The 16,606-nt window shown below is 39.2% G+C and overlaps 1 protein-coding gene across 13 annotated transcripts in view; it reads right to left on the bottom strand.

Moving 5' to 3' along the window:
* The window catches only part of ATF7IP (activating transcription factor 7 interacting protein), a 166,667-nt gene that overhangs the window by 41,611 nt on the left and 108,450 nt on the right, over positions 1-16,606 (bottom strand). For 8 of the 13 annotated variants that reach the window (XM_048835336.2, XM_075124249.1, XM_048835338.2 and 5 more), the window contains one exon: positions 8,388-15,453. The exons of 4 other annotated variants lie outside the window; for them this stretch is intronic. In XM_048835336.2, coding sequence (XP_048691293.2) covers positions 13,912-15,453 — 1,542 coding nt within the window. In that variant the 3' untranslated portion in view covers positions 8,388-13,911. Of the gene's footprint in view, positions 1-8,387; positions 15,454-16,606 lie in introns of those variants that run through there. One more of the 13 variants, XM_048835335.2, reaches the window with a different exon arrangement.

Here is a 16,606-nt window from a genome sequence, read left to right on the forward strand (position 1 = left end):
AGCAGACAGAAGATTTCCTTTTTCATGCTGAGGAAATGGGTAGGTGGCTTTGTCTACAAGATAATGTATGATTTCTGTGATAGCATTTCTTTTCTGGGAAGAAGAAAAAAAGAAGAGACTCAGTGAGGAGGAAGAAAAATCTGATGCTGAGCCATTTTTTAGTTTTCAGACTCAGTCTGAAGTGATTTCCTTCCACTCCTTCTGCCACAAGGAAATACAGATTCCGCAGAGGAACCTCCAGAGGGAGGAGAGAAACTTAACTCAGAAGTGGTCTTTGAGGCCTGCCTGACTTGTGTCAGTCAGTTAACAGGGCTGCAAGTTCTATTTAGCTTGGAAGTTGACTTTAGGAAATCTAGAAGGTCAAAATCTGGAAAAAAAAATCTAACTGGGGACTCACAAAAAGGACAAGCAAGTCCTAAATGAATTAGCCAGTGAAGTCTCAGGTTTTTTTTTTTGCTTGTAAGAAGGGAACAATGCCTTAGGATCAGCCATGTCTTCCAAGGTCTTGTACAGGCAATCTCCCCAAAAGGAAAGGCCTATACGGCAGAGTGTAGATGCAAGACTGCTTGTCCTTAACCAGAACTAGTGATGAACTCAATGGTGCCTGCCATTGCCAGGGCTTTAACTGAGTCTTTCAAGAATTACATACAAATTAATTGGCAAGAAGAATGAGATCTAGCTTAACTTCCTACAAATGTGGCACTGAGCTCTTGAATCTAGAGAAGAGAACACAGTAACAGGAAGCCCTGGGAATCAGACATTTAAGTATCAATTCATACTGTTTTCTGAAGGTAGATTGAAATGTTTTGTCCCCACAGTCCAAGGGAGAAATAATCTCTAATGAAAAGAGGGTATTTTTCACAGATTGAGTGGCTCCCTAGCCAATTCTTGGAAAGAGTGGTCACTTGTTCCCGGTGTTGGAGAGGGTGAGGGAGACCGTAGAGCTTGCCATAGACCTATGGGCTAGAAGACATAAGAACTCTGATTACATCAGACCTCTGCCTATCACGATCAAGTTACATAAATTCATAGATTCCAAGGCTGGAAAGGTCCACTGTGATCATCTAGTCTGACCTTCTGTATAACACAGGCCACCAAATTTCCTCAAAATAATTCCTAGAGCATATCTAAGGAATCTAAGTTCTTGGGGAAGGGAAGATCTTATCTGAGTTTCCTGAGAGAAATATTTCTTACTACCTATTCCCTACTATTTGAAAATCCAGCTCCACCCATTTCAACTGAAGACTATGCTTTGAAAAGGGACAGAGGAATAGCCTCTGCTACTCCTTCTGTAAGTAGTGTGGGAAAGGAAACAGCTCACTGTGATATGTGGCAAGTCACAGCCACAGTGTAGGATTTTTGCCTGTTGGCCTGGCTGAATGCTCCACCAGAAGCCAAAAGCAGCAGCCTGAAATGGAAGCTGACATGAACAGAATAAAGAACAGTAGATGGTGTGTAGAGGTAATGGAGCTGGGTAAGGAGAAAAGCACTCTTGGAAACTTGAGATTAGTCCTCATTTTGCCTAGCAAATCTGAACAATAGAAGGAAATCTATGGTCCAGTCTTCCAAGTGAACAGGAGCAAAAACAAAATGCTTAATTTTTTTAAAAGGTATATGATTCTAGAGATCATTCTGTACCTAAGAACATGCAATAGATCTGCTTGTTTCTATTCCCTCTCAGAACCAGGCTCTCACTTTTCAGCTGCAACATAAAGGTCGCCCTAACTCAGTGGAGGTTTGGTTGTCTGTAATAGTGGGGGATGAGATTGATAGCTGCCTTAAGGGTGGACAGCAAAGCTTTTTAAATTTTCCTAGCTGCTATGTTAATGTATATATGTTTAATGTATATACTTTAAAAAAAAAACAACTTGCTTCTGTCTTTTGTTTCTTCTAGAAGTTTGCCCTTTGTAGCCCGTGTAACTCTGTGTTTTATGAAACAATGACATCACAAACCCTATGGGCATGTTAACCACGGACTAATCTGAGCTCTTCCTAATGCAAGAGTCTTTTCTCCTCCCACATGCTAGAAGGCAGCAATTAAACAGTGTGACAAAGTTCCTGCTCTACCTTGGTGGGTTTTGAGCTTATTGGCGGATTTGCTCGCCTTGGAGCTTCACAGCAGCCCTCAGCTTGGCCGTTTTTCTGAATTCACAGTCCAGGTCAACGACTCCTGTGTCTGACCAGGAGTTGGGAGGATTTGGGGGGAACCCGGGCCCGCCCCTCTACTCCGGGTTCCAGCCCAGGGCCCTGTGGAATGCAGCTGTCTAGAGTGCCTCCTGGAACAGCTGTACGACAGCTACAACTCCCTGGGCTACTTCCCCATGGCCTCCTCCCAACACTTTTTTTATCCTCACCATAGGACCTTTCTCCTGGTGTCTGATAATGCTTGAACACCTCATTCCTCCAACAGTCCGCGTTCTCACTCTCAGCTCCTAGTGCCTCTTGCTCCCAGCTCCTCACACACACACCACAAACTGAAGTGATCTCCTTTTTAAAACCCAGGTGACCTGATTAGCCTGCCTTAATTGATTCTAGCAGCTTCTTGATTGGCTGCAAGTGTTCTAATCAGCTTGTCTTAACTGTCTCCAGAAGGTTCCTGATTGTTTTGGAACCTTCCCTGTTACCTTACCCAGGGAAAAGGGACCTACTTAGCCTGGGGCTAATATATCTGCCATCTATTACTCTCCTGTAGCCATCTAGCCCGACCCTGTCACAACAGTTTTAACCTAAACAATTAACTTTCACCAAGACACTGTAGAAATGTTTAAGTGATGAATGCAACAGAGAGGGGACTCTTACTTACATGTGCTTGGCACACAAAGAGCAGTGCTGTCAGAAAATAAAGCTTAAGTCTCTCTTGGGTTTTTATGATGAGGGGTTTATAGCCACTATTTCTGAATTTTAAAAATCATTAAAATAAGGACTTTGAGACAGATAAATAAAACAGATATGGGTGGCTATGGATCATTGAGTCTCTAAGGCAAAAAAGCGAACAAACTTTAGAAAACCTTGGATGTCATGTTTAAACAGCAACTGGTCACAAGACTCTGCTAGATCCTATCTCCTGAATCCTTCTGTAAAAGCAGCACTGATGTTTATAAACCTTTATATCAAAAAAGCAGAAATTTTACTACTAAAAATTCCATTTGCTACAATATTCCTTAATATTCTCTTTGTTTGGCATATTTTTTACGTTTGTTTTTGTATGGTTAAACTGGTAATTCCACATCATGAGAATTTTGTATGTTTAACTTCTAGTGGTCATATTTTATATTTATTTATGCAACAGTGCCTCTTCTGTAGAGGGTGAAATAAAATTAACTTCATTTTTGTTTATTATTGTGGTTGTTTTCATACCAACACCATTAAAGCTTATGCCAGAGTTTCTTTTTAAAAGGAATCCTTTCCCAGTAATTTACAAGCTTAACTGTAAAAAAGTACTCTGTTCTGAAACTTTATGTCAAAGGCTACATCTTGAATATTAATACAATTACAGGATTGTAATAAGAAATTAATTTATGGTTTCTGTATGGTTTATAAACTACCTTTTTGTGCTCCTATTAATGTGTTCATGTTTGTTTTTCAAATTGGTCTGGTAAATTTCACTTTCCAAGTAAGCCATTTCATGGCAAAGTGAAGCTTTCCAGACTAGCAAATTTCACTTTGAAGTCTGCTGTGCAGCCAGCCCAACAAGATTAACACCACAGGCACAAGAGGAGTGTCAGTAAACAAGAGAGAGAGGACAGAAGAGACAAGGAAGAGTGAAGGGTGATGGAAGAATAAACAGGCAACAGATGGGTAAGAGGGGAAAAGTAAAGGAGGAAGAACAACCAACAAGAGAGAAAAAAGAGGCAATAGACCAGAACAGGGTGCAGTCATCTCCACCAATCCTGGAAGCAATATGCAAGTGCTTGACAACGTCACTTCACGTCTCATTTAGTGTTGTTTATTCTACCTGAAATACATGGCCAATAGGCACTGCTTTCATCTCTGATCCAAGTCTCTCCTAAAAATCTCATTTCTTAAGCAGTAAAAAGTTAATCAAGACTCCAGTACCTTCTTATATCGGTAAGCTGGTAGGCACAACCACAACACTGTAAAAATAATCTCTACCACGGCTCTTCTTCTCAATTTGCTTGCCATGAGTAGCAAGTAGATCAAAATAGTGAGGGAGAAGAGTGTATTGGCAATAAACAGCTCTTCTACACTACTAGCAAGTTCAGGGATGTGAAAGAGGAAAGACATGTGCAGGACTGGAGGAGGGGAAGCAAAGCAGGTGACAAAGTATAAATCTCCTTCAAACCAGTGACTGAGACTGTGCAATTCTATTTTTTGTGGGGTTTAATTCAAATCCTAATTTAAAAAATAGTTTGAACATATATTACTTACTGCAGTGTTTAGAAAACCACATAATGAAAATTATGTCTAAAATGTGTTTTAATTTGGGGGGGGAGGGGTAAGGAGGTGTTTATATTTAAACTTGGCATTCCTGAGTCTTCTACTGGTTGCAGCCATCTTACTGAAAAGTGATCTGACACGCTGGCTTGACTAAGTCTGTATGAAATGCATCTGGAAATATGTTTGTCTTTCATCATGAGAATCTATACAGATAATTGTAATGAAATAATCCTAACTTCAAATGTCAACTAATAGGATCAACTCAAGAGGTCTAGATTCCAAATTTTACACACCTTCAGATATAATGTGATAACATATCATCTGCTTCCCCCAATTCTACCTAGCAATTCTTTCTAAAAAGAAAGAACTGCAGCACTGCATAATCTGACAAGCAGTCACACTAACCAGTGAGACACGCCTTAGAAGGTGTATGTCAGGAGCAAAGCAGGGATAAAGCACTTTTCTGTGCCTGAAGGCAGGTGATGTAGGAATAAGGAGATATAAATGGAGCCTTCCTATACCTGGCACAACACAAATTCTCACAGATGACAAAGAAATATACCACACACTCTAAGAATGAACAACTATTGGTGAAAGTAAAATGGCTGAAACCAAAGTATCTGCTTTGACCAACTAGTTAAAGTCTACAGTACTAGTAAATAGGATCACCATAACATGTAACTGCAAGAAGATGCCTTCATTTGGGAGGATGTCACCATGTAGATTTGCAATAAAATCTAGGTGCATACTATTAATAGTACAAAAATGGGTAAAAGTTCTTTGAAAGCATGTAACTGTGTCCAAGTAGTTGTCCCACAGTATAATGAAAAGAAGCCTTAGGTTCTTTATAGTAATGACATGGTGCTTTACTGATTCTGAAGTCATTCCCCCTCTCACTACTTGGAGTTTGGAGATATTGGGCTGAGTTATCACATTACATTCCACAGCTAAAACTTTTCACAGACTTGAAACATTTTGTTTTTCATGCTGCCTGTAAAGCACACTGCAGAGAAAGGTACAACATGTGAGCTTGGCACCAGAAAGCCTCTCCGACATCCTCTGCCATATACAAGGCTGATACCAGTTTACAATTTAACGAGCAGGAATTTCATTTCTATGAGAAACCTTAAAATACAGGGAATGAGATAGGAGAAATTTAAGACCAAAAAAGGTTAAGGAGGCTAATGGTCTGATCAAGACAGCTACAATTGTGAGAATTGTCTTAAGGAGAGGTAGTGGCTGCCATATCAGGCAATATACACCAATTATTAGTACACTAATGAATGGAACTCTGGGAAAGGAACCTTTTGGGCACTGCAGCTAAACACAGAAATATATGTGTAGACCTTTCTTTATCACTGTAAAACCTTGATTTTTACTGCATGGAAAACATTTGGGAGAAAGTTAACAGGTGTTTTCCACTATTTTATTTATAAATCAGACACTATATATAATTGTAAAAGCTGTTTTGGTATCATATAACGCCATGGTTCAGCTGATCACGTAGAAATAACAACGCATGGTTATTTATGTAATGCCACCTGCTTTATATAAAGAAACATTTAATTAAAAAAGAAAAGAAAACTTTAAAAAAATTGAAAATGCAAAACTGAAAATTCATTCCAGCCTAGTAAAGATACAGATTCTGAAGGGTATCTGTGGCAGGTCCACAGAATACAGACCATTTTTTATTAATATTAGAACAGTTTCTACAGTAACAAAACAGAAAAAAAAATTTGGAGTGCTCTAAAACAGACAAAACTGTGCAGCATCACATTACAATCATACAAGACGCACCAAGGCGTTATATAATAGCAAAATCACACTTAAACTTTTGAGGGGGGAGTTAAAACTGGGAGTACTCTGCTTATCTAGGGTGTTTTGGGGCCTGGCACTGTCTCTTTTTTCATCTGGATATGAAACTACAAATTTTGACCACACACTAAGAATTGGTTGTAAAGTAACAAGTTCAGCATTTTTCAACATATTTTAGCCCCACAGATTACTTCAGAATCAGATGTATATGGCCTCTTAATAGTTATGACCTCCAAAGCAATTATGCTCTTTCCTTCCTACAAAGTGTATTAAATATTCCAGCCTTGCAAAACTGTCATGAAAATTTACCAACCCAGGCACTATATCTATTTGCCCTCTCTTACCAAGATGATGAAAATGACAATAACGAAAAAGCTAAGTTTACTCGCCTTTTACTCCAAACAAGCAGAGTTTCACATGGCTGAAATATTCATTTTAACATTGTGTGGGTGCGGAAGTACTGCCAACAGACATTTTCTGTAGTATCTTTGGGGTGGGACCATAGTGTTCCCCTTACCCCCATTCAGAACTGCTCATTACTTTCTTCAAACGAACAAAGCAAGTCTGAACAAAAAAAGGGATCAGCAGAGTAACCAGTTTTAATATACCCCTATTTATCATATACCCTTTCATTTCTTTATTTCTTCAAATAATGTAAATTGGCTCTATTTCCATAGGGATTTTTAATTAAACCTCATCTATTCTCCCATAAACATAAAAATTATTAGTGGATAAAATTAGGATCCTTAGCACAGCCAATTCTATTCTAACAGCAATTTCTTAAGGAATAAGCAACTGAGATAGCACTTCATACATTTCTTACTCTGTTGCTGTGGCTTTGCATTTTTAAGTCATGTAACTAAAAGGGTATATAACAAACACATGCGTGTGCACACACACACACAAACATCTCTACTCTTCATTGTTTTTGTAAGGCGATACATTTACTTCACTTCCTCAAAACCCACTGCCCACCTAAAAATGGTAAGCATCACAGACAGGCGAGCATGAACTAGGGAAGATCCCAATACTACAATTGGTGAGAAAAAATACATTTTTTTTTAAAAATCAAGGTTTAAAGCAGTAGATACAATGAGCTGTATTAAGCTATCTGTGGCTAACATAATGGCACAAAGCAGTTTGATCTAGATATTTTAACACTTGGCTGAATTTTCTAGTCCCAACCCAGCTCTGTAAACACTAGTAAATTTTGCTTGTTGTAGAAGATAGCTGTTAGTGACTGGGAGAGTTTTCCTAGCATAGTCAGGGTCTCAGGGAAAAGATGTATCATTTTAAAAGTTGGGAGGTTTTGGAGGAGCACTGCTTCATCCAGAAGCACTGCATGTTGTTGAATTGGGCAGCGCTCAAATAGTGATGGGATGTTAATCCACATTAGTACAGTTTCTGTACTGCCCTAAAATCTAAGGCTATGTCTATACTATGGACCTTACAGCAGTACAGCTGTACCGCTACAGCTGTGCAGCTGTAAGGTCTCCTGGGTAACCGCTCTTTGCCAGCAAGAGAGAGCTATGTTGGCAGGAGAGCCTCTCTTGACAACAAAAAGTGCTGTCCACACCAGCACTTTTGCTGGTGAAATTTATATCAGTCAGCAGAGTGTTTTTTTCACATCCCTCATTACCAAAATTTTACTAACAAAAGTGGTAGTGTAGACAAAGCCCAAGTCTTGGACTTAGAATTAGTCTCAAGTAAAGATTCCAGCTTACAGATTAGAAATAACTGAACCTTAGCAGCACAAATATACCTTCAATGTCAGAGACATAAAAAACAGTGTCTTGTTTTACATACATAATATATACATGTTTATTTTCAGTGAAAAAAATATGAAACACAAGGAAACATTTTAATCAGTGATGTTTCAAAAATATGAAATGTATATTATTAGCTGCTTATAAATCTTTAAAGCTGACATGTCCACTCTGATCACACTGTTTCCCAACAGACTCTGCATTCATTAAGTTTATCACATATTGCAGGGGAGGGGAGAAGAAAATTGTAAGTGTATTTTATTTATCAACACCTTACCAAGTGAATTTAGAATTGTCAACAAAGTGCCCTCAAAGAAGCTCTATTAATAACCAAACAAGTCAGGGAGTTTTGGAAACAATGGGAAATGGGTCACTAACCATGTTAGCTGAAAAGATAAAATGCACAGATAAGGCATAAACTCAAAAGGATTTTATTTGTTCTGTGAAAGGATAAAGTGCACCCCTGATTAGGGGAAGGGAGGAGAAGCCACTGTTTAACTGATACAAGGATTTAACAACAGTTTGTACCCATCACTGAACAGGTAAAGATTTCAACCCAGCCATTTTTAATACCTCCAACATATGTCTTTCATCAATATATTAAAAGACAGTATATTCTCTCTTTATGTCACAGTCCTGTGTTTATACATAGTATATATTGCATATAATGTATAAATCAGGTATCAAAATTAGGATAATAAAAATACTTCAAAAATTATAACAAAGATTTTAAATATAATTGAAATCACATCTGTTTCCACAGAACCATTTATATATTAAGGTTTATATTAAGTGCCTGCCATGTTTTCAAAATTATACTTCCAGATCCTGAGGCACTGGGAGGATCATGATGAAAGGGGCAGTGACTGGATAGTAAGAACAAGAGAAAGTTTAAGATAAGTTAAAAGGAGACTATAAAATGTAAGTGCAATAAGCTTTCCTCTCCTCTCCCTATGTTTTCTTTTGGGGAGGTAGGGGAAAGGAGAACCAGGTTAGCTGCAAACTGAAGGTCCATTGATTAATTGCTGCTTAATGGTAGATCTGTCTATGTTGAACTAATTACCAGTGTGCAACCCTTCAGGGTAAAACAGACATGACAGATTAAAAAGAGAGTAACACTAAGATGATTTCAACCCTGTCTCTCTGACATTTTGGACAATTAAGGTTCCTGGGGTGATGGTGTGTGTAACAGAGAAAGTCCATGCAATGAGGAAAATTGATTTTCTAGATCTCACATACTGTAGCTTAGGTCAGAATTAATTCCTTTCATAGCAGTGAAAAGCTATGAAAAAATCTCAGCATGTTCTGAGGAGCTGGGCTGACTTTATAAGCACAACTGGAATTTATGGCTCTCCCTTCAGGCTGACAGCAGAAATTTCCCAACACTATTTGCAGAAAGGACAAAACATGGGACTTCTTTCTGACAAAGGCCTCCATGATTCCTGGCACCAAGGTTTTAGCATGAAAAGGGGATTTAAAACTGAAGTTTCTGGGTGTATCAGAAAGAGGACACAGTCATTTGCCACACTGCTTTGGGAGCCCCTGATGACAATCAACTCTGCCTTGAGAAATGGAAGCTAGTTCCTAAAAATGGCAGACACCCTTCCAAAAACTAAGCTCCATATGGCAAGTAAGGGCTACACATTTTGCAACTAGTATGACACTTTTCAGCTTCTCAGGAGTAAGTCCAATTACAGAAATTACAGGAGTAGTAGCAAATTCTTTTAAAATGCATTTGTCATATTTAGATAGTTTTCAATTAATTTTAATGCTAATAAGAGTGCCAGACTGACAGGTCTGGAGACTGAAATTCTGTTTTTATAACAGGTAAATTACAGGTAGGGGCAGTACAAGTTGCACATAAACGCTGCCCTCAAATGTATCTTGCCCATGACTAAGGAAGAGAGAGACCATATAGAATCACAGGACTGGAAGGGACCTTGAGAGGTCATCTAGTTCAGTCCCCTGCACTCATAGCAGGACTAAGTATTATCTCCAGGGGTTCTCAAAACAAATTTTTGGGTGGCCTCAGAGGGCGGCCACCAACTCTTGCTGGTGGCTGCTATGACAATTTTTCTTAAAATACTGAATTAACTTTAGGAAAAACAAATAAATATGCACATATACATGTCCAAATCATTGTAATTTATTTATGTAGGGTTTTTTGCAGACTCAATAATAAAAATAATGTACAGTTGTCCCTATTCTTTACTGGGCCTAAAGAGACTAGAAAAACAAATAAGGTGCTTTGCATGTTTTGCTTTTTTTGTTTGATTTTTTTTTTAAAGACTTGCTAGCTAGTAAGTCTGCTATTGTGAAAAGTGATATTTGTATATTTGTTAATATCACTTTGCACAGCAGACTTACTCATCCTTGGCAAGCTGGAGGACAAATTAAAACCTGGATGGGGAGGTGAGTAAGGAGGCAGGAGGGCCAGGGCAATGGGGGACTGGATGGGAGCATGGAGGAGGCAGCAGGCATCAGGGTGATGGGGGTGAGTCCGGGGCTGGAGTCTAGGGTACTACTGCACGGGTGGGGCCTGGAGGCATCAGGGGCCAGTGGTGACATGAAGGAGTGAGCCCGGGGCCAGAGCCTGAAGCCGTGTGGCTGGGGGACAGAGCCTGGTGCCCACCACCCCAGGCTGAAGCCAAAGCCCAAGCCTCACCGCCCCCAGGAAGGTGGGGAACTAATATTGATTGCCTGCTCCTACAGTGTCTGTGGCTCCAGAAGGAGGCAGGGGGTGACCCCGGGGTAGGAGCCGCTGCTCTGCCCCCCCAATCACCACCCAGGCAGCTGTGGCCGCAAGAAAAAATCCTGGTGGCCCATGAGGCCACATTTGAGAAATGCTGATCTAGAACATTCCGGACAGGTGTTTGTCTAACCTGCTCTTAAGGATCTCCAGCTATGGAGATTCCACAGCCTTCTGAGGCAATTTATCCCAGTGTTTAACCACCCTGACAGTTAGGACGTTTTTCCTAATGTCCAACCTAAACCTCCCTTGCTGCAATTTAAGCTCATTGCTTCTTGTCCTAGCCTCAGAGGTTACGAAAAACAATTTTTCTCCCTCCTCCTTGTAAAAACCTTTTATGTACTTAAACTTATCTCCCCTCTGTTTTCTCTTTTGCGGACTAAACAGAGGGGGAATAGGTAAGTTCAGTTTTCATGTCCTTTTTCTTCATCTCTCTGCTGACACTGCTAATAAGGAGGCCAATTAGCATAAATGTTGATATATGTGTCTGCATCACAGAAGCTATCATAAAGAACTGGACTGAAACTAAATAGCTCTCATATAATAAATAATTTTGCTTATTCCTGACCATGGTCATATCTGAATTTTCAACAGAAATAAAATGCTCTATATATCCTATTACATATCATGAGCCATCATCCTGCTCCCCTACCTCAGCTTTATTGAACTTAAAACAGAACTTTGGTGGTACCCATTTAATTTCTAATGGCACAGAGGGCTGTTTCAGCTAAGAAAGGTTTGAAATAAATTAAAATTTATACCAATTTTTAGCAATAACCCACTTTCAAAGAAGGCACATACTCCTGTTCCAACCAGAAACAGCTTTTTTCCACTTCTGAAATTTTTCCCCACACAGGAAAAGAAAAATCTAGTCATACTGCAAATCAACAGTTTCAAACTAGCAGGAGTCAAATTAATGCTGACAATATGGCACACGTAGTTAATGACAAAAAATCCCAAACTGAATTTCAGAAATTGGCCAATTAAAAGCTACTAAAAAATCTTCCCCACAGAAGTGGTTGCAATAGAAGTCCAATTAAAATTTATATTATATATAATCACCAACTAGCCTTGTCCCAAAGACTGAAACCATTAGCCTTGCAGTATGCCTTTACAGTAAGTCACACAAAACGCAGTAAGACCAGAACAGGGCATGTGGGTAAGTATGACCACAATAAGCAGCAAAGGGTACAAAGAGGAAGATTTTTTTTTTTTCTATCAACAGCACTGTTTCTGTTGGATATTGTTCAAGTTGAAAGTAAACAGTTGTTCTCTTTAACTATCGATAAGTCACAGCACAGAACTACCTAAGATTATAAGGATGAGAAAGTTTCTTTTCTTTTTCTATATAAAAGGTAGTCTGGAAAGTGCTATGCATTTATTTTCATTATGTGTAAACCTGGACAAAGCGCTTTTTAGAAGAAGCGATTCAACTTGCTAGTCCAGCAGAACCATGATTTTTTTTTTTAAATGAATCCCTAATTTAGGACCTTAATTTACTCAAATTCTTTAGCATTCCTATGCCTTGGAGTAGGATATTGCATGGCTCCCCTATATTATGAGAATTTAGGTTGTCTCTCCATTTTCTAGATATTAGAAACAGTTGTTCTCCTTCACACCCCAGCTTGATTTGCTTCATCCTACAGTAAAATGATAATACGGGGTCTACTGTGTTTCTACAGGAGTCACTAATGCAGTGGTTCTCAACCTGTGGCCCAATCAGTACCATGAAAAATATTTTCTCTTAGCTTTCGTTTATCATAATCTTAAGTATTACATGTTACAATAGGTAAAAAAAAAAAAATTCAAATACGATCTTTACTTTGCCAGTGTCCTTTTAAGAAAATTCATGGAAAAGGGCAACGAGAGGTACTAAAATCATTGGGCTAAATTCACTAGGATGGCTCATTTAAAATTAACTCCTCCTACTCCTTTCAATTCCTACTGTTCTTCACTGCTGAAGCAGCATTTAGAACTTATTTCTAACACATTCACTGACAGGTGCTAAATTTGTAGCCTGTAAGAAATCCCTTTTTTGTGAAATGTGATGATAGGATCAACTTGCCGCAATCAGGCAGTGACTAATATACTAAGTCCATAGGGCGAACTAAGTAATTTCTAAGATGGGTTGGGAGAGAACAAGACTTCCTGACACACTTCCTCTTGGTGAAGGAATCTGATGGAAGATTACACTGCACTGATACATGTATATTAACAATTTTATCTTAATTTGCATATGCCGACTAAATGGTACATTCAGTTCTGGAAAGGGGAAAAAACAGACTCAAATGTTCATGACTCCTGCCAAGTGCCAAGGCCAGGAATAATGTGAAATGTGATGGAAATCCAGTACAGGAGAGATATACAAATATTTAAGACACGCGCACACATGCAAACAAACAGCATGTCAGCTGTACCTATTTGCCTTTCATGGGGCCATTCTATTTCCTTTGCAGTTGCTATAATAATATTTTTCCCATGTACCAGTAGCAGGCTATGCATTTTGATATCAGTTATCATGAATTGACTTTGGGGACCAGAATGTTTAAGAACTTTTCCCTTACCTAGCACTATGAAAGGGGAAGGAGGAGACTTGCAAAAGTGCAAAATAAGAAATAAACCCCAAACTCTCCAGATCAGTACAAGTATATGACAGTCAATTTAGAAGTATGCTAAAACCAGCACAATCCCAGTTCTTGTCCTAATAAGGATGAAGTCAATTTGGACAGAAAGAGAGAAGGTGATCAAATAATTGCTTGGGTGATAGTGTATGTATAAATACCTGTAGTGTATTTGTGCCTACTCCTCTGAATTATCAGTATTCTCCTCTTTGTAAAAGGCTACATCATAGCCAGCAGGCACATGATGGTATAACAACAAACACACACTCTCCGTAAGTGTAAGATATAAAGCAACACTTACTGAAGATGGCATTATTTAAAGGCTCTGCTTGACCAACTATAGTCCCAGCTGCTGTAAAAGGTCATGCAGACTCCAAGCCTCGCTCTTTCAAAATTTCTGTTCACAGCTCACTTCAGGGGGCACAGGCAGGACACTTCTTGCTGAACTAAGCAGTAAGAAATTTCCTTAATGCCCCAAGTGCAAAAAAAATTCAATCAACAGGAGAACATTTCCTTTTTCTACCTTAGCAATGAATCTCAATTGATTCCTTTTATAGATGTGTCAAGTCATTGGTTCTTGTTTTATCACACGGCTTATAAACACAGGTTCACTATAGCATCCTTGAAGAGCACTGGTAGTCACACTGGTTATGTCCTTGGGAAGAAGCACCTTGGAAGAGCTGTGTTTCAACATCATGTGACTTTTAGAACTCAGAGCCATGTGTCCCCCAGAGATTAAAGTCACATTATTGCTAGGTGTCACATGGTTGCTGGCAGGTACAATAGATTTCTTAGGAAGTAATGACATTTTGTTTTGTTCTAAAATGACATGTTTTATGGAAGAAGTGGAAGCATCAGATACTGGTTCTTTTACCATTTCATTTGGAATAGTGTTATAGAGATAATTGGGAGTGTTACTCTCCATTATATCCGACCAGGCCCTGTAGCGAATTTCTGCAGCTCCCCAGTAATGTCTAATAGCAGACTCAGAGCGATGGCCTGTCACTGCCATGATCTCTCTGGGCCCCAATCCTGCTTCACATAGTAATTGGATGGTGGTAGTTCTGAGAGAGTGATTGGTATATCGTTGGGACAGCCTGGCTGCCACACTTATCCTGGGCATCATTGTACCCAAGTAGTTCACTCCCATAGGTTCCCGTTTGTACCAGACAGGCTGCTCTCGCATCTGCTCTGTCGTTAGTTTTAACGGATGCAAGTAAAACGCAGGGGGTTCAGGTGGCAACTTAGACAAATAAAGCTCCAAGGAAAAAACAGGACAGTTTGGGTCTCCTGGCATATCGTACATTTTACCCATTTTATGGGGGTCTTCTGCATTTCTCCCTTTGCCAGGATATCTAAACATAGCATAACGTCGCCCATTCTTGTCCTTCTCAACAACAAAGGCATCTGGAGCCAAGTCTCTTAAGATTTCCCTCCCTCGTTTGGAAAAATGCAATTGCAAATCAAACCACACCTTGTTGACCAGTGCCAGAGGACTATGTAACCCCAGCACCCCAGACAGCTTAATCTTACGTAAGTCTTCAGCTGCTATGGGAGGGTGGTGGTGAGTTTCATCCTTCCCCTGCATGCGCAGCATCTTCAACACACTCACAAACACCATGTTAGCACTGGAAAACTCTTTGTCCTTCATTAGGCAAATCTGACGATTATAGGGTAGCATTTTGAGATGCCGGTTCAAGCCAGCACGCATGGACTTATAACTTGCCACACTGTAGGTATTTCCATCATGGTTCCTTATTGTGTAATAAAACTCTCTTAAAATATCATTGAGTTCAGTTACTGGCACCAATTCAAAGCTAGGATCCTTGCCATTTTTAGCCAGCCACTGCTTTAGTAGATTAGCAGCCCAGCCAGTCTGCTTGTGGGTGTTTTTGATGCTCTTAGCATCCTCTTCCTCCTCCTCCAAGCCAAACAGGACATCCTCAGGGAAGTTAAAATTCGTCTGTGTTGCTTCTACTGGCTCTTTACTGTCTGATGAAGTCTCTTCCTGTTTCAACTGGTTTTCGAAACAATTGATCAAAGTTGTACCATCAAATATGCCACAGGTATACGGCACACTGCAAACTACTTTTTGTTCTGAGAGCTGTGAAGTGCGGAGTAATACATAATATTTTGGATTTTACATAACAAAAAGCAGGTGGCATTAACTGGATTTTTTCAAAATGACATGGCATGTCTTAAGATCATACCTCTCTAGCCAAATTTTTAAAAATTTTTAGATTAGTAACCATGGCATTACACATGCTTTAATTCATTTCACTGAAAGCAGCCCTTGAAACATATAATGTAACCTAAAGCTGAAAACCGGAAAAGCGTAGCGCCTTTTCCTTTTGTGCTACACACCCACCATTTAGATGGACCACTATCACCACCAACAGGGGTTGTTTCTGCAAAATCTTTGCCGGCTTTCAGATTTTGCCAAACATCAAATATTCTTAAATATATATCTTAAGATGACATTAACAACTGAGATTTGAATCCATAAACCTGTCAATTTTTTCTGTATTCCAGAGATTAAATATATATATAGCTATCAAGTATGAATCACATTTTTGTAGCTATAATCCACAGGTATCTAAGAAAAATTAAGTACCAAGCTACCATTTTTAGAAACTCAATGTCAATACATCATTTACAGATGGCAGTGATTGGTCATTCTAAAATATTAGTCAGCTATGCCAAATCACTACTGCCATTATGTTTGGGGGGAAAACACCAGCCCAGAAGGTTTTTCTCCTGACCTACAGATTGAACACGATCTTGAAATACCATTAAACAGGGGCAAGTCACACAATAAAAGTTATTGTCCTCATTTTCCTCTCACAGTTTATATACTAGTTAAACTCCACTGACTTCAGTAGAATTACTTCTCATTAATACCATTCTTTGTGGGAGGGGATTTAATTTTAAAATACAATATTTAATTTTTAAATGATTTAATTTTACCATTTCACTTCAATGCAAGTTCAAAAGAGGTCCCAAGACATGAGGAGTTGGGAGAACGGCAGATTCTTCTTTATCGTCTAGTGGGCATTTCTACAAGAGGGACTTTGTGGTGTGGTACACAGAACTGAAATATTCGATACCCAGTTCATATATTCCCATCTGACAGTCCTTTGGCATAGTGAGGCAAGGAGAAGTTTGCAGTAATTTCACAGGTTTGCGACTTTCAAATAAAGTTCAGAAGCTGTAGACAAACCTGGGTTGTGTTCTTTTGTATCAAACATGTTTTTAGT

Source organism: Caretta caretta, chromosome 1 (assembly GCF_965140235.1).
Source record: "Caretta caretta isolate rCarCar2 chromosome 1, rCarCar1.hap1, whole genome shotgun sequence".
Lineage (NCBI taxonomy): Eukaryota > Metazoa > Chordata > Testudines > Cheloniidae > Caretta > Caretta caretta.